This window comes from Coffea arabica, chromosome 6c (assembly GCF_036785885.1).
Source record: "Coffea arabica cultivar ET-39 chromosome 6c, Coffea Arabica ET-39 HiFi, whole genome shotgun sequence".
Classification (NCBI taxonomy): domain Eukaryota; kingdom Viridiplantae; phylum Streptophyta; class Magnoliopsida; order Gentianales; family Rubiaceae; genus Coffea; species Coffea arabica.
Genome location: NC_092320.1, coordinates 5,046,338 through 5,074,268, shown reverse-complemented (window position 1 = coordinate 5,074,268; position 27,931 = coordinate 5,046,338). Strand labels below are relative to the sequence as shown.

Below are 27,931 nucleotides of genomic sequence, written 5' to 3'. Positions count from 1 at the left end.
GGCCTATTACCCATGGTCCAAATTCAACAAATTGTCCTGCAACTATGCAAGTCAAGCTAACTTTCTTCCATCCTATCTTGTAAATATCTTCTTTTTTTTTTTTTTTTCTCAACTTGCCATATAAACAAAATTTTGCAAAATTTCTCAACTTCCCTAGTTCAAGAGTTTAAGAACTTCTACTTATGACCCCCCAAAAAAATTTAAATAAAGGGACTAGGGCTAAAAAACAAATCAAATTACTCAATATTCGTATTGCGTTTGGTTTGATAAGAACTCCTTAAAATTTGATTTGCTAATTAATCAAACTAAATTTGAATAATATTTTTTGTTTGATAAACTTTCAAGTTTAGGTTTAGGCTAGTTCAACTAACATAAAAGTAAAATTTATGTGCAACAAGTTTAAACTACTCGAACTAGATTCGGCTCAATAAAAGTTAGTTCATTTGAGTTCCATTTAAGAAATAAATAAATCAAACTTGAATAAAATTTCAAATTCATAAAAAATAATCAAACAACCTTGAACACCGGAAAGTGACTTGTTTAGACCCTAGAAGAAACGAAACTTTGATGCAAAGTAACATCTTCTCCCCGGATTGTGTTAAAATTTTGGTTAATTATGGATTACCTTCATGACTAAACAGCTCTCCAACATGTGAGGTTTGTACCAAAATAAAATAAAACCTTAAAATAGTTGTATTTCCTAGTATTATAATGTCCAGCTATGAACTTGGCGAAATTCAAAGAATATGATGATAATTATTGAGTCATATATATATGACGTAAAATTAATATAGTCACTACTCAAAATTTCCTCCTCCAATAGTGTTTTTATTCCAAATAATATTTTGCTTGCATCATAAACACATTTCCCAATCCACCTTTTTATATTTTCAAACTCCTTTTTATCTTACATATATTACATCACAAAAAATACAACTGTAATTATTTCAAATAATACTTTATACAAACAACATCAAGTAAAAGATAAGTTTTACAAAAGCACGATGTAGACGTTAGCAAGGCAAAAGCGATAAACAAAACATCAAGTAAAAGATAACTCGTTTATTGTAAAGCCTGTAGGAGTACTCCCTCCCTTAACTTGACATCCTCCTTCAACAGCCAATGGACATGAATATAATTCTCTGCACCGCCCACCCCCAACATCCACAAAGCTCATCACCAAGTAGCGGGAAGATACAAATCAACGACAGGAGCCAATCCGCACTACCACTAGCAATAACAAAGAATAAGAACCAGGCAGACAATATGCAGGCAGCACACAATACATCATCTCGGACTCGAGCACGGCCGGAAAAATAAACCACAACCAAAAAGTACCTGGTTGGAAAAACTCGTGCCTAACTAAATTATAACTGAAAAACTCATGCGCTGCTAAATTTTTCAAGTAATCATGAAAAAGAAAACAGGTGCTCAACTGAATTCACGAAGCCAATCTTTAAAACAAGGAAAAACCATTACAAAAGGCAGACGACCTCCACTCGGTGTCGATCGTTCCTCGAGCTTATTATAAGCCAGTCTGCTAATATAAGATTAGATTGCAAAATGACAAAGAGAAACTTAGAACCCCTAGCCTGCAATGTACTCTCCAAAACAAAGCAGAAAACAAGAGATACAAAAACTGAACTAATACTTGTAGTCCTTCACATGGAGGCTCTCAGAAGCACCCTCACCCAATGAGGCACCACCCTCGTACTTCCCCAGGGTAGCATCAGAGTTGGCTTTGCACCTTGAAAGGAATGCAGCCTGAGCCTTGGGAATATTTTCCTCCTTTCCAGCCCAAGCCTTTAGGGTGCTCTGCTGCAAAGCACGTCCAAATGAGAAGGTAAGGGACCATGGCTTCTTCGTCTTCAGTCTGTTCATGGCATTCAGGTTACGAGTAGCTTCCTCCTCACTCTGGCCACCGGACAGGAACACCACAGCAGGAACAGCAGCTGGCATGGTGCGCTGCAATGCCCTGACAGTGTATTCAGCAATCACCTCTGGCGCAACCTTAGGGGCTTCAGATCCAGGAGTCACCATATTGGGCTTCAAAAGGGTTCCCTCAAGAAGAACGTGGTGATCATTCAATGCCTTGTAAACTGCAGCGAGCACACGCTCAGTGACATCAGCGCACTTTTCAATGTCATGAGATCCATCCACAAGGATCTCTGGCTCAACAATAGGCACCAGGCCATTCTGCTGGCAGATGATAGCATAACGGGCCAAGCCATTGGCATTTTCATTGATGGCGAGCTGAGATGGTTCATTGGGGCCAATCTTGAGCACAGCGCGCCATTTGGCAAATCTAGCACCAGCTGTATAGTATTGCTGGCAACGCTGAGCAAGACCATCAAGACCCTGAGTGGTGGTCTCACCATTAGTGCCAGGAAGCTCAACAGTACCCTTGTCAACCTTAATTCCAGGGATGACTCCGCCCTCCTTCAACACATCCACAAAAGGCTTGCCTACAAATGGATGAAAATGAGATGAAGTCAATCATAAACTGGCATCACAACCAAAACCAATAAGTTAGGATGTATCTCTGAAAGGTACCCGCAGCACTCTTCTGGTAGAGTGTTTCCTCAAAGAGAATAACTCCACTGAGACATTCAAGGGCACCAGGAGTTGTGAACAGAAGCTCACGAAGAGCCCTCCTATTAGACTCTACATTTTCCACGTTGATACTGGATAGACGTTTGCCAATTGTGCCAGTTGACTCATCAGCGGCAAGGATACCCTTCCCAGGGGTGCCAATGTAGTTGGCAGTAGCAATAAGCTCATCTGAAACAACGAGATTTGTGAGGTTCAATGCGTATCACAGACCACGACAAAAGCAAATGTTAGATGAATGAAAAACACAGATATATATACAGATATCTAACCAAACTGCTGCTCTCTCAAATTTATCATAGAAACAGATAGCCACAGATAAACAAAGAGATAGCAGAAGAGTACGCCATGGTTCAGGAAAAAAAAAAAAAAGCAAAATAGTTACAAACTAAACATATAACATCCATCCGAGATTATATCATGCAGCATATTTGCAGATCTACAACGTCAACAAGTCCGACTGCTTTTCTGACTCGAAGAAATAGAAATTTCCATACAACCTAAGCTGCTTTACAGACTAATGATTGGACAATTAAATTAAAGCACGACAGGAGTCGATTATTATTAACAGTTATGACTCAAGTTACTATTAACAGTCCGTCTTATCAATAATTATAGACCAATTCGAATCTGTAAATACAAAAAAAAAAAAAAAGAGATCCGAGCACTAATATATCCAGAAATCATAAAATTGTTAGATATGAGGGCAACGGATAAGGATCCACTGAAGATCTGATAATCGGTGATTAGGTACAGTAATCGTTGTCAAAAGCAAGCAGTTTTACAGATCCATTGATATAAGCAAATGGGGCAATCCGGGATTAAATCATCCAATCATTTAAAAAGTATTCGTTTTAGTTAGTTAACTGACTATTAATCTATAACAAACAGATCCCAAACAAATTCAAGGCAAGTAACGGATCCAAACTAGATCCAACAACAACAACAAAAAGAACTCAAAAACGAATATATCGGTAAAATAAGAGAAAGAAATAAGAGGGTTAAAGATATCAAAAATTTTACCGGTGTATTTGCCCTTGTAGCAAGACATGTTTGCAAAATTATCTAAGGAAGGCGGAGGAAGAAATCGACAGCGAGAGAGTTGCTATAGCGGAGAGAGGAAAAGAAAGACGCAGACACTAGAGAAATGGGGAAAGTGGGCTTTGAGGACGGGCTTTAATATGGAGGGGGTTGGAAAGTAGGGTGCCTCTGGGAGCGGTCACCGAAATGGAAAATGACCGTCGATTTTACCGCTGATTTTCGATCCCCTTGCAAGTAACCGATACTTGTGGCGGTTTCTTCTGCCCTTGACCATTTTGTCCTCCGTTATTCTGGGCCTTTAATCCTTGGGCAGTACTTTACCACTTTAGTGTATCAGTCATTTTTTCTTTTTTTTAAAAAATTATTTTGAAGAACTAGTCATCATTTGGCTGAAATTATTTTCCTTATTATATGCATAATTGTAAGACGGGCAAATCTACCTCGGTCTAGCCAAAAGCTGTGGAAACCCAACGCCCATTGTAGTCGTATTTGTGTTGGGGCAAAAAAAAAAAAAGATTTTGATCAAATTTGATTCATTAATTAATTAAATCAGAGTTAAATAGTATTTATTGTTCATTATAAATTTAAACTTTTTTCCTAACTAATCAAATTTTGAATATAATCAACATGTAATGTGTGTTATATTTAAAATTGGCTTAATTGACATAAAACATTGAATTGATACAATTTTTTTTTTAAAAAAAAACTCTAATTACTAGAACTCAACTTGAGTTCAACTCAAATGGCTCGTGTAATCTTGACTTTGATGAATGAGCAAGTCAAAAATTAAAAGTAATTTCAAAGTTATGAAATAAGGAGACAAGTTTAAAATTAAAACATTGATTTTGATTAGGCCTGTTTATACTTTCATAGGAATTCTAATTGGTTGTTGCTAATTTTTGGGGGAACAAGGGAAATTGATTGCAATTTGATTTGTAAATTTTATTTCTTTTTGTTTTACATCTCATAGATGTTTGTAAAATTTATTTATCGTCGCGTATGATTTTCTCTTTTGGATTGTTTTAGTGAGTGTTCAATAGGCATTCGTTAATATATTTAAAATGTACTTAACTTATCATGTACGTACACAACTAACAATTAATACCTTCTTTTTACATTTATACAGTTTCTCTATTTAATCTTATATGTCTTCTCTTGTATTTATTTATTTTTATAATTAACTTACATTTTAAAGAATATATAACATGTGAAATATACTCTTAATATGAGCACTAGTTAGACTCACACTTGTCCAAAATATGAAGTATTTAAGATACTGACAAATTATGAAGACCTAAATTTTAGTTTGCTTTAATTTCACAGAATAGCAGCGTCTAGTTGCATTGTCCAAATTACTAATTATTACGATTAATGATGTCTAATTGCTTTGTCCAAATTACTAACTCTTACAAGCATCAATTGAAAAATGACAAATAAAAAAAAAACTTTAAAATGTCCATCATCCAAAAAATATATATATAAAAAAAAGAAAGAGGCAATCCAAAAAGGTACTAGGGCTCCACTGTCATAACCCGTAAAATGAAGAAAATGATGGGAAAATACATGTTTGATAAGCTGATAAGTCACGAGTTGTGAGTTATGATCCATCACGTTTTTTTTTTTATTTCTTCGATCTTTTGTTTATTCATTATTCAGTGATGTGAGGATGCGTGAGCGGTAATTAATTAATAAATAAAACCTGTAGGGATTAAAGAGGAAATTAGGAAAAACCGCGGGCAGAAGAATTGGTGGGTAGGAGGTCAAAACCAGGAAAAGAAGCGGCCCACCTCACGAGGTTGTTTCGCGAAAGCTCCAGCCCGCACAAAATCCTGTGGGATGGAGCAACTTTTTTTGGCTTGAAATTTGTTGGTTTCGGGGTGACCGCTGCTAAAACAGCGGTTTGGCTGCCCCCGGGTCAGGGTGGTAGATTTGAATCGTAGAGGAGGACCTCTACCCGTGCCACGGGTATTTCACGCCTCTCTTCTTTTTAATATATCCCGTTTTATAGTGCCTTTCTGGTGCCACCTGCCTCTCTGTCGGTCTCAAATTCAACAACCCGGGGGGCGGCATGCATCGGGGTGCGTTGTTTTATTTACTTGTTCCAGTCTAATCCGATATGGAGATGTTGTACTGATTCGTGTCCTTTTTTTTTTTTTTTTTGGATAAAACGTGATAAGTGATTTCATTCAACTAAATATTCGGACAAAGACAACAATACAACTGATGAAACAGTAGAAGGTATCAGTACAAGATTTCATTCACCATGTCTCCCGATTGACTTGAGCGTCCAAGTCACAACACCCGGGGGGGGGGGGGGAGAGAGGGATCATCATGTATTGCAAGTTAGTTCGATGGCGCCTGTTTGGTGTCCTATCGAACCGCGCTCTCCCGATTCTTGGCTAACCAATTGCTCTCCCGATTCTTCACTAACCAATTGCTTCGATTCGATTTGAAAGAACAAGCATTTCTCTGTCTCTTCGATTCGATTTGAAAGAACACGAACTTACAAAACTCCCTCGTCCCATTTCACTAACTTTGTCTTTGACGGCATCTTGGCGACGGTGTGTTGAGCCTCTGGCGCCCAAAACAAACGGGTATTTAATTGAGCAAAGCCCCGGCCAATTTGTGAATTTTATTCCGGCTCACAAACAACGTATTGTACTAAACTAACCCTACCACTAATATGTTTATATTCCTTCATGCCCCGCCACGCCAAAGTAACTGTCAGCATAGAGGAGCAGGCCATCAAACACGTCAACTCCCATGACATTCATTCTCTCTTTCATTCCTTTAAAAAAAAGAATGCAGTAGTCAACTCATTTGTTACCCAATAAAGAAAAATTTCAAACTTCAATTATTATGGTCCTGTTACGCACCGAAAATTTCCAAATAGTAGCTACGATTAAAATTTACGTGTACGTACAACTCATGATGCATGCATGACCTAATAACCCTCAGAGTCAGTCAGTCAGTCAGTAGACTTTATTATTATTATTTTTTTTCGAAATTCCATTTCGGGCCGGAAGTAGACTCTCTGACATTTTGCAGAAGGTGACCTATAGTTGATGACCATTACCATGCTCTGCTCTGGCCAAGCGTTTTTTAATCCCACGAACAACGTACGGTGGGGGAAATATATGACCCTTGAGATTTAAGAAATAATAAAAAGTTGTGGGACCGCCGGCTTGGGGAAAGAGTAAGTGGGGACAGAGCCCGCCGTGGGGGTTGGAATTTGGAACTGGGATGCTACAGCGTGCATACAAGAACTCGAGCTGTCGCCAAACTATCAGCTGTCTTCACAATTGATGCTCCAGGCGACGAGGGTTTTGGTCCTTTTCTTTTCCTTTTTAAGAAAAAGAAAAACAGAAAGCTATTATTGTAATTATGAAGCAATAAAGTCGTTTTAAGCATCGTCAGAACTTGGAAGGAAGGCACCGGTGAGTGAACCATCATCGTTTCAGGGGTCCTGATCTTGATCCAGATAGTTACTCAGCACAAAGGAAGGCGCGTCGCAGGGTTTGCAACCCACGCCTTCCCTGTGTAGCTAGGGAATCGTCCTCTGAATTCTCACACAAGTTATTCCATCTTTTTTACTCGTTAATATCCGAATGCACCATTACATATACATTCTTCACTGCCGAGAATACATTCTCTACCAAGTTGACACTAAAATTGATGCTACGCTACTGTGTGACTAAAACATTCTTCCTAATCTTCTTCTGCAGTCTGGAATATTCTTGCCTGCAAATTGCAGCTGATGCTTCATGGGACACGGGCAAAAGTATCCTGGCTTCGACGAAGCTGGAGTACAGGACATATTCGACGGGAACATCAGATTCAAGAAGTCCAGCTTTTTGAAATTTGTGTGCAAGTGGCAGAATCATGGATAGAAATTCTGAAAACGTAATTTCTCATTCAAAATTGAGCCCAAAGACTCGCAAACAGTCAAAGATTAACAACCATCTGATGCACGCGGTAGTTTTCTTGACCAAGAATACTAGTTAGTGTCTATCATCCAAAGATGTTGCCGAAGCTGAAAATAGACTTTTTGCTATGCCTTGCCTTGCTATTGTCCCAATTCTTCTACATGTACTAAAAGTAACTCTTCTCCGTCCAACAGGAAAACAAAAAATGACAGTTGTAGAACAGACTCTACTAAGTTTGTCGTGATGGTATTGCGTTCTTTTTGCTACCTGAATCACAGAAGATTAACTCAATTACTATAAAGCATCAGTAGTATTTCTATGTCCCTAGCCACAACGGGCGCCTCTTAATTACTTCAGCATCATTGAGATAACTTGCCTGCAAAAAGAGTTGCAAGCATAATGTATGCAAGTTTCCAGAACACGTACTACCCAGAAGCCAAAAGAATTAAAAGTAGTTGCTCTACCAAAGTCTCAAAAAAGATCTGCAATGCAGTTCAGAGGGAGGCAACCATGCCAGTGTCACTAGAACTTGCATCATCTGTTCTGTGTGTAGTAATGAATAGACTGCAAAACCCAATAGGAAGGGCTGCCGTGGTTAACCTAAACTACCAAGATCACGGATTTGATGCACTATCGATGGTACAATTATCTATTACTGGGCATAACTCCGCACAGAAAATGCATATTAAGGACACGAAAACAAGCAGGAGTGAGTGTTACACTTGCCAACCAAAGTAGAAAGGTAACAGAGGTTCATACATTTGAACATTCTAACAAAGTTCACTAGCACGTGTTGCTGTGATTCTTCTCAATTTCAAGAGGCACAAACTGCCAACATCTTTTTGCAATTGATTGCTTTTGTTAGAATTAGAATATAGTCATAGACGGCCAGAAAATTTAATTAGAGAGAGAGAGAGAGCTATTTTTAACATATCTAAAATTATGTATATAACATATATAGTTTTTTAAAATTTTTGCATATACGAAGAATAGTCCGCGGGACACAGGCGACTATTTCTGAATGTCTGTGAAGCATCTGACTTTTCCTAGCATTGACACTTGATAAACATGTCGTTTTGATAAAGAAATATAGTAGTATTATTTTGAAGGGTCTGACTTGTCCTAGTATTGACACTTAAATGGAGTATGGATCCAAGGATTCTACGTACAATTGCAAGTCAAGAGATGGATTAGTCCGGCTAAATTTGAATACCACCTTCGTAGAAAAAAAAAAAGTTACAATAATAGTTATAAAACAATATATATACATATATATATATATATATGTGATTACGTGTTTTAAATTTTATTCCAAAAGTATATAAGCCATTCAAAATTCGAATGTGAAAATCACAACCTCGCTCCCCATTAGGCAATTTAATTGCAGAGAAGTTCAAATTGGAGGAATAAGTCAATAGGATGTTGGCTATCTACCTACACATTACGCAGCCAAAAATAAACCTTCCGAGTCAAAACGGTGACGAGCGGCTGAAGCATTAAATTGAGATGGCCGGTAAGTCCTAAATGGATAGCGACGAAAGAGCTTTCACCAAAGTGATACGCAAGCTACTATATTGGTCTCAACTGTTTAACTCTCCAGAAAGTGATTGAATGGGAAAGGTTGGGATCGTTGAACGCAGTCATGGGAAGGTGAGCAGCCTGTTTTTGGGGGGGTTCCAAAATTGGCTGATCTGGGAGAGAGTTGGATGAAGTGTTTAAATTCTAATCTCTCGATTAGTTGCCAAGGAGCATATGAAAAGACAGGACCACAGGATAGGGTTAATCGGAGAAAAAAATTGACTTGGGTCTAACTTCATCAACCAGACACTTGATATTCGAGTCAGTTCGGAGAAGAAGCACTACTGTTCTTTTTTCTAAATGCAATCAAGGAGAGAAATGATCTGCATCACTAGAGTCACTTTAGTGTTACGGAAAGGATTTTTAGAGTCATTTCATTATCAGAAGAGAACTTTTACAGTCTTTCAAAAAAGAATTGGCCTTTTAGTTCCGCTCTGTTTTTATTATAAGCCCTCTGCAATTATCCTTCCAAAAAAGAAAAGAGAGAAAAGGTTTTTTTTTTTTTTTTTTTTTTTGGGCCCGCCCATTATAAAAAAAAAAAAAAAAAAATGGTGCAGCCAACATACTTTGGTGTCCAGAATGTTTTCTCAGCATTACTTTTGCTAACACTTGGCCAATGCATACTTTACCTGTTGCTCACACGACGCAAGGATAGCTCTCTAGTCACCGGTGGTTTACGCGTATATTCTGTCTCTTTTTTCGGCCTTTCTTGTTTTTATATATGTTGGCAAAACTCGCAACTTTAGATCATAGACACTACACAGCTCCCGGAAAAGTATTGCAGACCGGACAGCCAAAAAGTTTAGATCCGGCACACCCTTGCTGTCAAATAAAGTGGCTAAGTTTTTTTACGACTCCTTGGCAACCAAATTATACTCCTAAACTTCTGCAGACCAGGAGTACTTGCGGAAGAAAACTTCAATTCTGGATTAAGGGATCATAAATTTCTGCTTGATTTTAGATTAAATCTTACAAGTGCAAGGATGATTTGCTGACAGAGGCAAATAGGCAATAACGAAAGGAAGCAACTTTCTAACATGCAACGTCCAACCTTGGAGAGGGAGGGAAAGAGGGACCATAAACACTGCACTCCATTGAACAATCATCTTCGTAAAATCAAAGGAAATTGAGTAAAAGCTGTACAATTGAGAATCATTCCCGTAAATTATATGTTGGGGAATGATCCGTTTCATCACAGAGACAGAGCAGAAACTACAAGGTCCAATCCATGGGAAGGAGCCATGTCTATGGTAGTGTAACGGCAATATCTGCAAATCAATCTCATCTTCTTTGGTCTCCTAACTGCTATATTATATATCGTCGTATAATTCTTTTCGATGGTTAATTAATCTATAAAGCTAAAGTTTGCGTGGCAAAAAACACACGGTGAGAAAAAGGATCCCAATAGTATGGAGATAGAATGGCAACTGAGGAGGAGGAAAATCAGTTAGTCAGAGGTCTTACGGGCACAGATCAACAAAGAGAAGCCACCTTTCTCTTGTTCCTTCTGCTCCAACATTTTCTCCTCCAACCACAATCTGCTATCCAGCCCGCTTCTCGTCCTAAACATGAAGACAGCATATCCAGGTGACGGATTGAAAAACCAGTCGTGAACATCCCACATCATATCCACCAATAGTCCATCCACAAAAATTGTCTGATTTCCCCTAAAATTCCACTGCAACCTCTTCACGTGAATGACATTCTTCTTATCAATAGTCACAGATAATTCCGAATCCTTTGATCCCGTGTCTTCACGAACGCACTTGATCACTATGTCATGACATGTTCCCGCGTCGCAAAACTGAGCCTTGGTTGAATACAGGGCATTCCCTGAGAAATGTTCGCTCCGGGAAAGCAATGAAAATTTTGGCAATTGTACGCCGGACGTGCTTTTTCTCACGTCTAATTCTTCTTCCATGTCTCCAAGAATTAGACTTAATTCAGAATCGACCCAAACCGTAACATAATATCCATTGACCGGCTCAGGGCCAATGTCAAACGTAGCCTGAGACAGATCCCAGAGCACTTCGATTCTTGAATCGCAGCATTCGAAGGCTTTTGTGCCTTTGACCTTCTTGAATTGCCTGGAATTTCTGCTGAATTTGGAAAGAGAACGGGTATCCTCCCCAATACCAATTGAGAAGCCTTGGCCTACTGAGTCGCACCATGTGATTTTGATGAAGAAGTGCTTTTCAGCCGAGAGTTTGACTTTGTACAGACAAGTAACCGAATTTTGAACCGAAGGAATCAAGCCAGGGGAGAGGTAAGGCTGACCGGAAGGCCCTGAACAATACGAATTCGAAACCTTGATTGAATGCTCACTGTAACAGGTAGTAATACTTCTCATTTTGGACAAAAGAACCCTACCAAGATTTTAACCAATACTCCGACAGAAGCAGCTGGCCCTCCAAAATATTCCGCCAGAATTGTGATGTACTTGTCTGTTGTCTGGGGTCTATGGGAAAGAAGCGGAGGAGGGTTTTATGTGTATCCTTTGCTGCGGGAAGAAGGAAAAGGAAGATTGGGATTTGTAGATATGCCTTTCTTCTGCCAAACAGTTCTTCCTCACAGACTTCTTGTAACTGAAATTAACCAAAGCAGCGAAGCGAAATGAAGGGGCCAATCATGAAGAAGAGCAGTAAAACCCAGCTTAAGGCCAGGTCATCTAACATTTAATACGGTCTTTCCGGGTTAACAAAGCACTCTTCCTTTCCATTTCCTAATAGTTACTAGACTAGAAGTGCATATCTTGGCAGAAGAAATGGAAGGCCGCACTAATGCAGGTCAGAAATAGTTGATTCACTTCACAACGTTTTCAGCGACAGTTCCTATGTAACTGTGGCATTACAATGGAAATACATGAATTATGTGCACAAGCGAAAAGGATTGATGTATTTTTTTTATTTGTTTTGACTGGGTGGATCTGATTCTAAGGATTACTTAAAACAAAGGATCTTAGTATTGTTAATAAGGCATCCTTGAACCAACCAATCATATGCAATCCACGCTAGAAGGGGAAGAGCAAGTAAAGATTAGGTTGTTACGTCTATTTTCTTCTTATCATACATATATCTAAAGGCTAATGACAATAATTAAAATCCAATTGTCGGATCCTGACTGTTCCTATTTGGCCATTAGTTGTTTCTCTTTAATATTGGTTCAGATTACCGTTAATTTTTTATTTTTGTTGCTGTTGTTTTAAAAGTTTTTTCCTCAAGAAATTGAGATTCTACTTATCCGACGGTTATACCCTCGTCTTAAATCTACCGTCTGATAGTGAAATAATCATTTTTAACCGCTAAATGAACGGCTTTAAGGCGTTGAATACTTAAATTAGTATCGTAATTGAGAAATGAGTATGGAAGAAATAGCAACTTAAACTGACCATAGAAATTTCCGTCTTTTGACGCCTAAAATGCAGTGCTTGAAATTAAATGCAATGACATTTTTAACCCGATGAGGATCGATTGACTGACGCTTCGAAAATGCATGTTCTGCGAATCATGTTAACATCACGATGGAGAGAGTTGGGCCCAAATATTAATACTAACACTTGGGACGGCTATCAACTGCAACTAACGTTACAGGATCAAAACTACTCCAGCATTGAGGATCAAAACTAACGTTACAGGCCACCACCTAACCTTTAATGCCTCCCGTCAATTGTTAAATTAGATTGTGTATAGTGTATTTGTTTGATTCGACAGTGATTCGATCCCTTCATTAGTTCAATTAATCCCTTCTTAGAATAGGATAAAGCAGGAATAGAAATAGGTGCAGAGGAAATTATTGTCGATGTCGAAAAAAAATTGATGATGTTCATCGTTCATTCAGGTCCGTTTTCTGCCGGGCAAAAGATACTGGAGTGCGGGGCGCGACAAGAAGCACAACAAAGTGTTTAGAAGAAAGGAGAAAAGAAAAGAAAAAAAGCCAATTTGTCTCCATAAACTCTCTGGCTCTAAAAAAATTAGGGACAACTTTTTATCCTCTTTTTTTTTTTTTTTTTTTTTCAAAACATTAACAATGCACATCCATCCATTCCAACTCTAAATAGCCTTAATAGGACTTTGTCTTTTTTCCACAGTGCGTCAATTGGTATCTGTCTATATGGGAAATGTTGCTGCCAACATTGCCCTGATTGAAAATGGCATCAAGTCACATCGACTCCAAGGAATCAAACTTGTTGGGTCCCATCTCAAGCGTAGATGAAATGAAAGTTTGGTACTCACCAAGGGACGTGTGAAACACGCACAAATAAGTAGTCATCGGACATGGGTTTTGCATGGTACGCACCAAACTAATTCGCACGTCGGAACTTCTCTGATTTGAGTCCCACTTGAGTTACTTCATCCCATTTTCAGTATCTCGTACGAGCGCAATTGGGGCGTTTGGAAGGAAAAAATTATTTAGTGACGCACACATTTGTTGGGATTGTGATTTTTTCATCGAAAAATTTGTACGCTTTTTATAAATATATTATAAATTATTTTTTTAGTTGACATATATCTAATCATTATAATATATTTTTTATAAAAATTCATAAAAATAACAATTCAAAATGTGAAATATAACATTAACAATAGGACGGGACCGTCGCTTTTAGTGGAAATCAAAACTAAGGGATTCCCCAGTACCATAAATGCCTGATTTATCAAAAACCACCCACTCTTTCAGAAGGGATGAGTGACAACATGACAGTCGTGTCTGAGGATTGTAAGTGGATACAACTGACATGTGTTGTGTTTTCAGGGTGCAATTGGAGGAAAGTTGGTTAGCTTAGTTGGTAAGCAAGCGACTTTGATTTGTACATGCCTATTGCTGTCGTCTATAATGAGATGCAGTGAATCAACCACCAGTCAAGTTAAAACTTGAGAGGCCAAACCAACTCCAACAAAAACCAATGGTTCTGCTCAATGTGGTTAATCTTCTCCTCTTCCATGTAGCCAGTTTATTATCCACAGACCACAGAAAGAGCAAGGAGGAAAGTACAAATTTGAACACGTAATGCGGCATCTAAGAACACGAATTATGTCTCTCAAGGATGGAAATTTATCGGGGAAAATGCTTTTATCAGACGTTGCTTCCTATCCCACTTTCTTAAATTTCTTGGTGCTAATAACTTAACGGATGCAGCTAGCTGTGCAAAATGAGTTGAGATGAATCGAATCGGGATTCGACCTAATCGCATCGAATCTTAACATAATTTTACGGAACTCGAATTCGAGCACGTGAAGTTCAAAATTTCAAGTTCGAACTCGAGTTATACTCAAATTTGAGCTTAAAAAAATAATTTTATTTATTCTTAAAATAAATAAAATAATAATTTTTAATAAATATTAAAATATTAAGAACATGTATGTAATTTTATTATTAAAATAAAATACACACATATATATATATATATATATATATATATATATATATATATATATATATATATATATATATATATATATAATATAATCGAACTGGATCCGACTCGCGAACTAATGAGTTTAGTATTTTTGAATTCGAATTCAAGTTCGAGTTTGACTTGCGGGTGTGGCTTAATTCGTTTGCAGTCTTAGATACAGCTAATGAAGACAATAATTAAAAAAATACGGACAATAACTTAACCAAGAAAAATAAGGACAATAATTAAAAGCTCAAATCATGAAGATTGCTGTCAAAATCTAGCTTCACTTTTGGACGACAACTTGATTTTCACACTCCCTCTTACACAGATGTTATTTTTTTTCTAGCCAAAGGATGTCTGCGTTCTTCTAGTCTTGTCTAGTTCACTATCATTTTTCCTTCGAGGAAAGGCAAGTCATGTCCGGTTGGCAATAATATCTTAAAATCGATTAAGGTTTTCTAACAATCGAGCAATCACTACTATTTTTTAAGATGACTTGTGAATTATCTGGAAACAAACAAGTCATCAAGTTGTATATTAAGCATAAAAGTTTTCAACACACAGTTTAGTTGGTAGAGATATTAGTGAATTGAAAATGAAATTTTTTATTTAACTCTCAAACTTTTTCTTTTCCTATTTTCCTTACAAGTTTTAGAACCTCCTAATCAACTAAAAAAATATTAAATAAAAAAATGCCCCCAACCCAAACTATCCAACCACAACTATGATTTTCGTAAAAGCTAACGTTTTGGAAAAAAAAAAAAAAACTATGATTTTCGTACTCCTACCAAGATGAATCGTGCCCCTCTCAACTTTCTCTCTCAGACAATCCTTTTTGAAGCGTATTGCGTTTATATCTGGCTCTTTTTTTTTTGATAAAAAAGAATTTTCATCACTATGGTTGCTGGAATTCGTTCAACAGCAAATGAGTGGTAAAAGTTTTTTTTTGGGGGGGGGGGGGGGTGTAGGATTTTAGAGAGATTCAACAAAATCACATCTGATTTATTTCAATTCCAGATTGAGCTCGTCTCGTTTTCAATTGTTTATGGATTCGATTTTCTATTTTCCAACTGTTTGATAGCAAGTGATGACAACTGAATGGACTAGACAAGGCACAAAACTAGACATCGCTTCGATCAAATCTGAAATGGTACATATTTTGAGAAAGACCAAATTAATCATCTTGAAAACAAGCCAACAAAGAAAGAGTAAACTGCGTGCATGAGAACGAAGCAACCTATCGGGGACCAAAAACTAGAGATCAGCCAATAATCATGGCGAATAAATTGCACTCTACTAGTCTGGCTAATAGTTGGAGGGCAAATTCTGAGCAAAGGCTCAAGTGGACTGTTGTGTTGTATTGGATCAACGATGCAGAGCTACGCCTGCACTAATGGTGGATGTCCAATTGCTGAGACCTGAAGAAGAAGAATGTTTTGGAGCAATTTTGAGGAGCAGCCTCAAAAGGACCAGGAATACGATGATTTTAGTAATAATTGTTAATTGAATAATAATAATATTACTAACCAAAACATTTTAAAGTTACAAGAAGCGCCTTTTGATCAGAAAACCCACGAGCAAGAACGGATGCCTGGGGCGAACTTGTTTATTAGTACATTTTTTTGCAAGCCCATGGCTATTATGTTTAGGTAGAAGACGAGTACCTAATAATTCGTCATCATACAACTGGATGAAACTGGGAATCTTGCGATTTCTTACATCACATGACACGGAGCAGGTCCGAGTCAAGACTCAAAAAGGCTTACACTATTCTTCTCTCCGAGTCTGTCTAATTAATAATAATGTTCGTTTCTCCCAGTGAATCACTCTCTGGTCGGATTAGTGGACAGCCAGCACACTAATTGGTCTCGGCTGTAATTGTCGGGATTTATCCTTCGAATGCTAACCATTGAGTATCTAAAGAAATGACTCAACTCCTCGTCTGCAACTGTTGCTACTTATAGAAGTAAAAGTTGTCCAGCAGCTTTTCCAATTGCGCATAAACCCATAGGAAAATGTAAGAAGCATTATTATTGGTAATCAATCATATGTCAAGAGTAGAAGATGCAGCCCCCGGCTGCAAGCCCATGATGGAGTATTTTTATTTATATCACGTCACTGTTCCAATGCGGGACGGGGTATCACATAACCTCTCTCCCTCTACCTGTTCTCATTCATCACTGCACCTCTTTCAATAATAAAAAGTTCAGTTGAATTTTGTCATGAAACAACAGGAATCAAGTGTTGCAGAATAATGCATATTGGTAGTTTAATGGAAGGAGGCAAAATCATAGAATTTGATGACTTTCTATCTGTCATCTAGGATTTTGCTTTCTTGAATTGGCTCCCAAACCACCGAGACCAGAAAAAGAAACTGAAGGTTGGGGGTGGAGCAAACTACGGAGTCAAACCCACAAAAAGAACATAATTCAGTTTGATTATTGACTCCTGCAACAAGCATTGTGAAACTCACTCCATCATAATTCACCATTTTTTATTTTGGCTGGGGATGGGGATGGGGATGGGCAAGGGGGTGGGGAGGTTAAGCTTCGTGAACTTCTCATTACTAAGCAAGAAAGTGTACACCAATGAAGGTCATGCCCCTTGGTCCCTAGTCCAGTACATCAAAATAGGGTTGTAAACAAACCAAATCGAATCGAGTTTTAATCTAGTCGAATTGAATCTCGACTTAATTTTATCAAGTTCGAACTCGATTTCGATCTCAATGAGCTCTCAAATGTAAAGCTCAAACTTGAGGTTAAAAAAATGATATTTTAAAAAATGAATAAAATAGTACTTTTTCTTATTAGAAATATATATGTAATTTCACTATAAAAATAAAAATAAATAAATAAATATTATATATATATATAATCAAGTCAATTAACTAGTTAACGAATTGATTATTTTTAAATTCGATTTGATCAACTCGAACTCGATGTTGACTGAGCTCAATTCGCGGTTTGACATCAGCTCGACTCAACTCATATGAAACCCTACATCAAAAGGAAGAGAACTCAAATCAGTAAAGTAAAGTAACTAACAATATACAAGTGTAAACCTAATAGTACAAGAGTATCAGGACTTACAAAACAGGAAATGGAATTCCCAACTCAACGGTCAAATACAAAGCTGAGCATTTTGCTTGGCTTGTGTACACCTGCTTCCGCTCCAAAATAATGCCACGTAGATCTTTGACAATCCTCTGAATAACCAAACTAGCAGGATATGTCCAAGCCCTGCCTGAAAACCTTCCAAGTCCTGCTGTACCATACGTGATGAACTAGCAGATGGCTGCAAATTTAAAAAATGATTTTCAAATACTCAGGCAATTTGCTCAACCCACATTAGGGGAAACCACAGAATTCTAAATGCTAGCGCCTAGCAGTTTGCACTTAGTAGCGGGTAACCTGGGGTGCCATTTTATTCTTTTTATTATTTATTAATTATTTGGACATAAACACAAAATTAGGATGCCCTGGGCCCTGTCAGTTGGGTTCACACCTCAAGGGCCAAGCCCAAGCCCAAAACGGGGACCATTTTTGTCATGCTTACATGGAGGGTTGCGCCCAGGTTTTTGTCAAGCAAATCACAACAAGGCCCATTTGGTTTTTTTTTTTTTTTTTTTTAAATTTGTTTGCATATTTCTTCATTGGATTATGTTATACAATATAGAAGATTTGTAAACTAATATATTTTTTTTAATTTTCTCGAAAAGAAAAGCATCAATTAATCATTCAATTAGTTAATTCTAATAGTGCTTAAACAGATAGATTAGAGTGCGGTGTATTTGTGCGGGATTGCGTATGTGAGGTATTTTTTGCCCTGAAAATTTTATCATGGATGGTGACGTGGCTGTTTCAATCCAAAAAAGTTACCTGAAATGGGTTTTAGGACTAAAATGGTGTGCTTTACTTATCCAAGAGACTAATTTGCATCATTTTAAAAGCACAATATGTGAGGGACTAATTCTGCCGTTTTCTCTTTTAGTTAAACGCACACATTGCGTTTACTCTTCCTTTTTTGTCGTTTTTCTAAGGGTCGGAGTCTTTATTCAATTGAAAGAGGACAAAAAATGTTTCTCATATTACATGCCCACATGTGTTACATGGTTTGATCAAAATAAAAAGAATATCTATCCATATCTAAGTAGTAATATGAACAGTAAGAGAATTTATTAGAAAAAAAATCGAGTCCCTTGAAAGATTTAACCATATAAAAAGACATCAACTATCAAAAAAAAAAAAAAAAAACCCACAAAAGAGCTTGCCTATGGAACTAGTCTTGTTTGGAAAGAGATTTTACATCAAAAAATTTCTATGTTGTTCGTTAATACATTTTTCAATCACTTTTTTATCTCATATATATATATATATCAAAACGCTACAATACATTTTTTACCAAAAAAAACTCTAAAAAAATACAACTCAAACACAAAACTGCCAAATGGAAGCACATGGCATCCAAAAAAACAGTTGCTTACGTTGTAATGCACCATCCATCAGCTGACTATTAAGTGGCGTTGGACCAAAAAACGCAAAATGGAATTACAGATGCTGTCATTATTGTATGCTAGTAATTTTGCGAAGCAAACTGGCATTATTCCACAAACCGAATACACGAGATCCACTTTGATTGAATGATTGGAACATCAAATCCCGCAATAAAAATCGCATTTTTTGTCCGTTTTGGCTTCGTGATCTAATTTTGGTTTTCGAGGAGAAAATCATCAGCTCCCAGCGTCTCTCCGAGCCTCCCCCTCCTCCAAGGATAGCACTGTGGGACCCCCAAAAGCTGGAGAGATAAAAAGTCCACCCCCCAACAATGACCCAACGGATCTGCCGGTCCCACAAAGTATTTGTACCACCACTCCAATGAACTTAAAAGCTTTTTGAGCCCAAGTTGAAAAAGACCCAATCCAGCCAATGCCCAATGCCATCATCCCTTACGTCATCTCGCAGATAGTTCAACTGACCTAAAACTGGCAGCTCCCAAATCCTTGTATGGTCCGACCCCACCACCTATTATGCCCTCCTCTTTTACGTAGCCGCTCACCCCCCTCTGTTTACCCCTCCTCATCCTATACCACCCATACCCCACTAAACCCCCGCCAATTACCAAAATGGCCCCACACAACACCCCCACCCCAACTCCTACTCCCACGTCCATCTTCCCTTTCCCTACACCCTCGCTCACCTTAAAGTAGCCCATTTTGGATTCATCCGCCACCCGCACTAGCGTCTGTATGGGATAATCTAAGATGTAACAGAACCCAGAGGTGTTCCTGTACACCGCACCCCAACACGTGCAATTTCGTTCGCATGCATTCTCGCATTCCTGGAAATTCTCCATGATTTGGTACCCCATCAGTTCCTTGTAGGGCAGGTCCACCCCGCTGCTTCTCAGCGCTTTGTACTTGTTATCGTAGGCGCTGCAAAAGTCAACCAGATTGTGATTCCCCGGTGACACGCACCGCCCGGTTTGGGGCTCCGTCTCGTTGTTGTTTAGACAGCCGCATCCCTTTCCCGGTTGGCACAGCCCGTATGGCCCGCATGAGCAGGGCAATTCACACGGGTCGGATACCGCCTGGTAGTCCAGGATCCAACTCGACCCCGTCCAGAAATATCCCTTTAGATTCCCGTCTGTCTCCATCCGCACCCGCCTCACTCCGGACACGGGTTGCTGATAACTGCTGAATGATTGAACGTCGACCGGGGTTGTCCCGTTCTGGTACATGCCCAGGAACCCGTCAGACTCGACCACTGCATAAATGGGTTGACCTTGGACTATTTCCGCTTTTGCTTGCATCGCCCTGCGTTTCAAGTATATCTGCCCCGGATCCGACCCGGACTTGAACTTCGCGTACAGCCCCATGAAATCTTGTCCCAGCCGCATGGAGTATATCCCGTTGGAAGAAACGAGGGACATTTTACTGGTGAAATTCTGATTCTCGACGAGGGTATCCGTCGGAAAATCAAAACTCTGCCATAAGGCGGAGCCGTCGGACGTCTCAACTTGGAGATTTGAAGTGTTGGACAGCCAAACACGGTCTCCATCCGTATAGGTCGACCAAAACACCCCGGACCGAGGATCCGACACTACAAGGCTGCCGTTGAAGGTGAGCTGAGTAGGATCGGACCATCCTGGCAATCGAGTTATGTTGGCGTGCCATATGGTTTCGGAGGACAGAACGTGGACGACGGCGAGGGTGAGCTGAGTTTTGTTGAGACGGAGGAAGCCCAGCGAGTAGTTACCCGTGGAATCGGTGAGGATGGGCTGGAAAGTTGAGACAGCTGGATTTGGAGTGGCTTTAAAACCGCTGGTCAAATGATCTTGGCTGGTGGAGGCTCGAACCACTGACCAAGTATTGAGGATGGTACATGAAATCACATACAGGAGGGTGAGCAGCCGCAGCCGCAGCCGCAGCCGCAGCCGCTCAGTCATGTTCATGTTCGAACGAGTGACTGAGGTGACGATGAATCGTGTGTTCGATTAATGTGGAGCAGTAGTAGAGTAGTATTACTATTACATCAGACTAAGCGTGAAGAAGAAGAGAAGCCATGAAAGCACCAAAAGCTGTGCATGAACCCCGGAAGACCTCCTTGTCTGGATGGCGGGGGAAATACTAATACAACAAACAAATCGCTAGCAGTTCAGGCGCGTTTATATAAGACCTGGTGCTGCGCAGGGCGGTAGACCATAATGAAGAGTTAGCTTACCACCACTACTGCTGTGTAGGGTATTAAACAAATAGTAGTAAAAAAAGTCAAGAGATAATGATTAATTTACGTTGCATGATAACGTTAAAGGTCAATATTTTATTTGTGGGAGATACAAACGAGATTTGTGGTGATGCAGGTTAGCTTTCAGGTGGGCGCATTTCCTTTTTAGTGCTAGAACAACAGGAAGGCTGTGGTCTGGCGTAAAGCATTTTTCCTTTGAGACTCGATTCAAGCCCTGCCGGCTGCACTGTGCTCGCACGTAACCCATTGTTTTGCCATACAACATCTCATTCCAGGAAGAATGAGAATCTTTTTGGGCTACAACGCGGAGCTGTTTGGATTGATAGTTTTTGTAAAATGTATTCTCTTATAACATATTTTACAATCACATTTGTAATCCAAATTAGAGATGGCAAAATGAGTGATTTGGGAGAATTTGGATCAGATAAAATGTGTAATGGGTATAAATGAGTCAATCTATTTATATTTATTTAATTAAATGGATATAAATGGGTAAATAAAAAAATTAGTTCGGTAACCCAATTATCCATTTATAACCCATTTATTCTAATTTTTTACAAACTCATATAAATTCATTTTGTAAACTAAATTATCAATTTATACCATTTTACACCCATCATTAATTTTAAATATTTGCTTATTATGCCAATAAGTCTAATTATCAATTTTTTTTCCATCCGCATACTATGTCGCAAAATTACATATTATTTAATAATTGAATGATGAGAATCTAAAAATTTGGACTAAATAATATGAAAGTTAAAAAAAAAATTAATCCAAAACTTTGAACCCCTAGTATTTTTTCATTTATAAATTTAAAATTTCATTTGAAAAGGTAAGAAAGGAAGCTAAAATTTGTCATAAATTGATGATGCTAAAAAATGATCAAATTAATAAATTACAAGGAAATAAAGCGATAAGATAAAACCAACAAATACATATAATAAATAAAACAAAAATACTTAACATCAAAAATAGTTAAAAATCCTGATGAAGACTAGCAATCACTTCATTTAGCATACAAACAAAGACAAATTTTCAATAAATACGAATAACTAATAGAGCAGTGAAAGGTTACATGGCCAAAAATTGAGAACGTCCAATTCTTGAGTTGAAAAGAGTCGAGTATCATCCAAATAAGAGTCTATTTGTGACTTATTCCTCTTGTTTGCATGTTGTTGACTCTCAAATTCAGCAAAATCATCATTGTCATTGCCCAAATCACCACCAGAGCAGCCTGTTATTGATCCATCTAGCAAATCCCCATCAAAAGTATTCTCGTACTTCTCAAATAGTAAATAAAATTTATCCCGAACTTCCTTAGCACGTTCTTCATAATCAAAAGGATATAGCTTCTTAAAAGCATACACCACATAATCCATTTTAAAGCGCGGATCCAAAATGATGGTAAAATTCAAAACCAAGCTATAACATTTCCAATACTTCTCAAATTTCAGTTTCATTTGCTTGGCCATTTCACTTACTTCAATGTCTAAATTATTGACCTCTTCCGTGATAACTTTTTGAATTTTTCAAACACCGTGAAAATACAAATTTGCAGTTGGATAGTTAGTCCCCCAAAAAAAGGTGGTCAGGTCATAAAAAGGCCTCAACAGTGTTGTAATTTTCTGCACCTTAAGCCATTCTTCTTCAGTTGGGTAAAATCTGCAGAAGTTGCAATCAACCACATGCAACTGATGAAAGGCAAGCTTATATTCAAGTGCACTATCCAGCATCACAAATGTAGAGTTCCATCTGGTTGGGACATCTTGATGCACCCTCTTATTCATGGCAAAGAAACTTGAACAATACACTCTGCAAATTTCAACTTTCTTGATTCACTAACTCTGATATATTTCACACACTCTCGGATCTTTGAGAATGGTTTGGAAATAACTTTGACACCGTTTTGGATAATCAAATTTAGCACATGTGCACTGCATCTTACATGAAAAAATTCACCCTCACAAAATAGTGTATTTCTTAGCCTCAAATGCTGCTTCAACAGATTCACCATACCATCATTGTAAGATGCGTTATCCAATGTGATAGTAAAAACTTTTTTTTCAACAGCCCAATCTCTCAATAAATCTATAACTTTTTCAGCTAATATTGGATCACCATGTGGTGGTGGCATGTGGTGAAAATTTAGAACCCTCTTTTGTAAAATCCAATCTTCATCCACGAAATGAGTCGTCAATGCCAAATACCCATCTATTGCAATAGATGTCCACAAGTCTGCAGTAAGGCAAATTCGACTTGAAATTGAATTTAATTCTATTTTTAGTTTTTCTTTTTCTTTTTTGTACATCTTTTCAATATCAGCATTTGTCGTGTTTCTCGAAATGGGTAAAGCATCTGAATTTAAGTATACACACAAGTCCTGAATTCCTTCTTGCTCCACCAGTCTATAAGGATGGTTATGCTTCACAATAGCAATTCCCATCTTTTCCCGATAAATTCCTTGGTCAAGTGGAGACCGTTCTTCAAAATCAGATTGTCCACGCTTAGTACAATTTGAAAGATGACGCCATAAGTTGCTTGTTCCGATTGTTCCACCGCATGCATAATCACACTTGCACCATTTACATTGTGCTCTTTGTGAACCATATGGTTCAACACACAATATTTCAAATTCCTTCCAAATCAATGATGTGAACTGTCTCGAACGCTTAGAAGAACCTTGGATCAACTCATCTATATTGGTAGGCTCATGGCTTGTATAAAAACATTGTTCCTAAATGTGCTCCAAATCAATGACGTGAGCTGTCTCGAACGCTTAGAAGAACCTTAGATCAACTCATCTATATTGGTAGGCTCATGGCTTGTATAAGAACATTGTTCCTAAATGTGCTCTGACAACTCATCTGTTGGATCATGATGGGATGGCATTTCTGTTATCTATACTACCGACTTTGTACACCTCATCTGATATTTTCCTGTCTAAGACTCTCAGCCTTCCAGCTTTATACACCTCATCTGATATTTCTGCAACATTGATCTCAAGAATTGGAAGTATTAAGTGTAGCTGTGGAAAACTTTTTATCATATGGCCCCGCCAACATGATGAGCAAAAATAACAGAGCTAGGACTTATATATTATATCACGTATGCATTGCAGACACGGATGAAAATTACATTGGAAACATTTGAAGACTGTATAACCATCCAAACATTTGCCGCAGGATCACGAGGGTGAATTTCAACTTGAAAGGAATCCCCGAATTTGACATTTGGATATTGGTCAAGCAGGCAAATGCACCTAGGATGAAAAAATTGATCACAATCACGGTAGTGGTAGAACCAATACAGTGATTGTTTTTGCTAGACAAGCACATTTAACAATTATTGCCTTCTTTTTTTTACCAAGTATGTCAATTTGGTCCAGCCATAAATCTAGAAAGCTTTCTACTAAATAAAATCTCATGCAATCTGCAAACAAAGGTAAGCGAAACAATCATTTAACCAGTCCAAGATGTCAAAAAACTTAAGAATGGTAACATACTACGGTGCAATATTTAATTAGATTCAGCAATCTGCAAAACCGAACTTAATTAGATAACCCTGAAATTAATTATACCATTATTAGCCTTCCAAAGTTACCAGATGCCACATACCAGATTATCGGGTGAACTTAGCCTAATTCAGAGAGAAGGCACAAAAGAATAATATAGCATACCAAAAGAACCTTGGATCAACTCAGCTCAGACTTTTTCATTAGAGCGAAAATGCAGTCCAAGTGGGCATATCAGACTCTTAACATTCTCTGAGAAAATCTTCAAGACACCGCTGGTTTATTCATAGATCAGCTCAGGAATCGGACATGAAAGGGACAAAAACCTTCTATTAAGCAAGGACGGGGATAAGAGATGGGGGAAACAAACACTGGAGGAAGAAAGAGGGGGGGAGGGAAGCAGTGGGCTTGCTGGTGGGGAGGAGAAGAAGATTGACGGTGAAAATGGAAAATACAAGAAGTTTGGGAATGTAAGTTAAATGGGTTAGATGGGTTACCCAATTATATCCATTTATTAAATGGTTATAAATGGGTAATGAACGGGTATGGGTAAAATTAATTAAATGATTTTATTTGACACCCCTAATCCAAACAGAACCTTATATGATATGATATGATATATATATATATACCCTCCCGTTCCTCCTTGCACTCCTCTCATTTCCATTTGCATCCTTGACCACTGAGCCGACTCCATTAGTTATATACATCTTTATGTTATATATATTATATTATGTATTAACTTTTTTATACATTGATTGTGTCATGATTATTTAGGTTAACAACTTTAAATGTATGCCGCATGTACATGATGTGAAATTTAAATTTTTATGTCATATGCTATGATCTAAATCTGTTAATGTAAAAAAAATAATATATTAACAATGTATAAAAATGTTATCCTCGTGTTATTTTATTTTATGCTTTTTCGATAAGGTAGTTTGGTGTGGTCGCGAGGCTCCCTTTCTTTTCGTTTATTTCGTTTTAGGAAAAGAAAAAAAAAACCGTAGGAGGCGGGCATTATGAAGCATTTAGGCGGTTGGGATTCTAGAAAGAAAGCAAGTGGCAGCAGCGGTTAGGTTGGGCTACTAACTAGCGCAACCATTCAATTTCCGTCGAAATTTTTATTAAGTCGTTCTGTTGTGTGTGTTGGCTGAAGGATGGAAGGAAGGATGGCGTCCAGTCCGCACCGGCACCGCATTGCATCCCATTCTCTGCATGCATTAATTTTTTCACCTGCAAAGTCAAAAGGGCTGCTCTATCTATCCACTATTAACACCCCATTCAGGTCAAACTTACTTCTGCATGTTTTAGATTACTTTTTGTTTCTCTATCCAGTCAAGGTAAAAATGAATTGGACGGACACACTTTTCTGCTCTTTTGGTAAAATTCAATTGTAATCCTGTCGACATTTAACACAGATGATGAAAAAAATAAATATTCGTGATTTTTGCGGATGAATAGCCTTTTCTTTCCCGTATTTCGAACGCTAAACTTTCCTTTTATGTAATTGTATAAACTAAAAAAGGGAAAAAAAAAAAAAAAAGTCTCTGTGTTATTCTAGTAGGTACTTATTTCCTTGTTGGGCTAAATGAGGAATGCTAATAGCCGCCACATGGGGATGGACCAATGGGGGTTGATGTTGACCTTAGAACGTTGTATTGAAGTGGCGTTTGACATTGTCCAAAGTCCAACCAAACAGACCCTACCTGCAGCCCTGCAACAGCCATCTTTCTCTCAAGTATTCAATCAATCTTGATGCCGTTCATGTATTAAAAATGTAGTCTCAACTCCGCTGCTCAAACTGCACCTTCCCATCCTTTTTATTTCGTTTCGCCCCCTCTATTCTAATCCAACAAATCTGCGTCGAATAATTGAAAATTGTTGTTTGGCATGTGTTCACATGCTCTGTGGGGAGGCAATAAAACAGGTGGTTCGATGATAATTGACCGGATTTTGTTTTCAGAAAGTTGACATTGGGCTCAACTTGTTTAATTTACCACGCTCTTAATTAATATTTAATAATAAGTACATGCGCTGCAAGTACTATTATACAGCATCAATTTGGATGTCTTTTTTTTTTTTTTTGGGGTTATAATCACCACAAACTGTTGAACGATTAAAATCACAAAGTCGCACAAGTCACGAAATCTGCTGGCTGTATCTTTAACGTGTTTTTTTTTTTTCTTTTGAAAAGAAAAAAAAAGGAGATAGCTAGGCAGTTGAAGATTCTGGTTGCCCAACTTGTAATTCAACAGCCAACCGTTTTAGAGATTTTTTTTTTTATAAAAAAAAAAAGGCATTTTAATTTGTTAGCATTATTGTTCCCGAAACTATAAAACGCTACTGGTATTAGTAAGCTTATTAGGTCATGACACTCGCAAGAGCGTGGGTCAAACTATGTAAAACTCTTTGCTTTTCAAGAAAAGAAAAAAAGCTGTGTTGAAGAAGCTTCCATTATTATTATTCTTATTTTTTTTTTTTTAAAGAGTCGTCGAATCGGATGAGTTGAATGAAATCAACTAGATATTCTATCGTAAGAAATCAAGAATTTTTTAACCTGTCACTTTCCTTCTAGACGCATCATCGAACCTGTGCATAAAATTTTTTGGATAATCCAAACTAATTCCTCCAGCGCATTAGCAAGAAAAAATGCACAACGGTGACTAGTTAAGCTGGAAAAGATATTGCATCCGTGGTTTGTTTGTTTGCTTCTTTTTTTTTCCAATGTGCTTATAAGGCGGTCTTGCGGAAGTTTTTTCAAGGGTATTACAGTGAAATATCCAATAGCTACAGGATGAATGTAAATTCGCAGGATTTTGTTTAACTGAGAGACTCCATCGAAATCAACGCTTTTCAAAGAAACACATTTATACTAAGAAAAAGGCCTTGTCCAAATGGTGCCAGAGCGTCTAATGGGCCTTCGATTCTCTAACTGGATAAACTTGTCAGCTAGTTGGGTTGATTCGATTCTTCATAAAAGTGTAAAACGGACATGGGCAGATTCCTTGCTTAATACGGAAAAGGTTTCAACAGATTGTGTTGAGAGTGGGATTTGAACCCACGCCCTTTCGGACCAGAACCTTAATCTGGCGCCTTAGACCAACTCGGCCATCTCAAC

At 38.0% G+C, this 27,931-nt stretch overlaps 4 protein-coding genes, 1 long non-coding RNA gene and 1 other non-coding gene across 6 annotated transcripts; 1 reads left to right on the top strand and 5 right to left on the bottom strand.

Annotated features, from left to right (window-relative positions):
* Positions 1-1,440: 1,440 nt before the first annotated feature.
* LOC113691960 (fructose-bisphosphate aldolase 6, cytosolic) lies at positions 1,441-3,852 on the bottom strand. Its single transcript, XM_027210291.2, has 3 exons — positions 3,634-3,852; positions 2,554-2,781; positions 1,441-2,465 (listed from the first exon to the last, which is right to left on the bottom strand). The coding sequence occupies exons 1-3, from the start codon at positions 3,659-3,661 to the stop codon at positions 1,645-1,647; spliced, it is 1,077 nt and encodes a 358-aa protein (XP_027066092.2). The 5' UTR covers positions 3,662-3,852; the 3' UTR covers positions 1,441-1,644.
* A 3,065-nt stretch (positions 3,853-6,917) lies between these two features.
* LOC140007954 (uncharacterized) lies at positions 6,918-7,878 on the top strand. Its single transcript, XR_011815386.1, has 2 exons — positions 6,918-7,226; positions 7,377-7,878. It is a non-coding gene; the product is annotated as an uncharacterized lncRNA (long non-coding RNA).
* Positions 7,879-10,602: 2,724 nt separating this feature from the next.
* LOC113692336 (uncharacterized) lies at positions 10,603-11,505 on the bottom strand. Its single transcript, XM_027210734.2, has one exon. The coding sequence runs from the start codon at positions 11,503-11,505 to the stop codon at positions 10,603-10,605; it is 903 nt and encodes a 300-aa protein (XP_027066535.2).
* A 7,385-nt stretch (positions 11,506-18,890) lies between these two features.
* LOC113691411 (PAN domain-containing protein At5g03700-like) lies at positions 18,891-21,557 on the bottom strand. The gene has a single exon (XM_027209539.2). The coding sequence runs from the start codon at positions 21,001-21,003 to the stop codon at positions 19,504-19,506; it is 1,500 nt and encodes a 499-aa protein (XP_027065340.2). The 5' UTR covers positions 21,004-21,557; the 3' UTR covers positions 18,891-19,503.
* Positions 21,558-22,351: 794 nt separating this feature from the next.
* On the bottom strand, positions 22,352-23,742 carry LOC140008179 (zinc finger BED domain-containing protein RICESLEEPER 3-like). Its single transcript, XM_072051737.1, has 2 exons — positions 23,316-23,742; positions 22,352-22,815 (listed from the first exon to the last, which is right to left on the bottom strand). Exons 1-2 carry the CDS (start codon positions 23,740-23,742, stop codon positions 22,352-22,354), a joined length of 891 nt encoding a protein of 296 aa, XP_071907838.1.
* A 4,108-nt stretch (positions 23,743-27,850) lies between these two features.
* TRNAL-AAG (transfer RNA leucine (anticodon AAG)) lies at positions 27,851-27,931 on the bottom strand. The gene has a single exon. It is a non-coding gene; the product is annotated as a tRNA-Leu (tRNA).

What these genes read in the sequence shown, in the direction of transcription:
- LOC113691411 (XM_027209539.2), bottom strand. Translation starts at nt 21,003, where the DNA reads ATGAACATGACTGAGCGGCTGCGGCTGCGGCTGCGGCTGCGGCTGCTC.
- LOC113692336 (XM_027210734.2), bottom strand. Translation starts at nt 11,505, where the DNA reads ATGAGAAGTATTACTACCTGTTACAGTGAGCATTCAATCAAGGTTTCG.
- LOC140008179 (XM_072051737.1), bottom strand. Translation starts at nt 23,742, where the DNA reads ATGGGAATTGCTATTGTGAAGCATAACCATCCTTATAGACTGGTGGAG. An exon ending in TAACGCATCTTACAATGATG is followed by an intron (nt 22,816 to 23,315) that starts GTATGGTGAATC and finishes AAATTCAAAAAG; the next exon opens with TTATCACGGAAGAGGTCAAT.
- LOC113691960 (XM_027210291.2), bottom strand. Translation starts at nt 3,661, where the DNA reads ATGTCTTGCTACAAGGGCAAATACACCG. An exon ending in CTACAAGGGCAAATACACCG is followed by an intron (nt 2,782 to 3,633) that starts GTAAAATTTTTG and finishes TCGTTGTTTCAG; the next exon opens with ATGAGCTTATTGCTACTGCC. An exon ending in CTACCAGAAGAGTGCTGCGG is followed by an intron (nt 2,466 to 2,553) that starts GTACCTTTCAGA and finishes ATCCATTTGTAG; the next exon opens with GCAAGCCTTTTGTGGATGTG.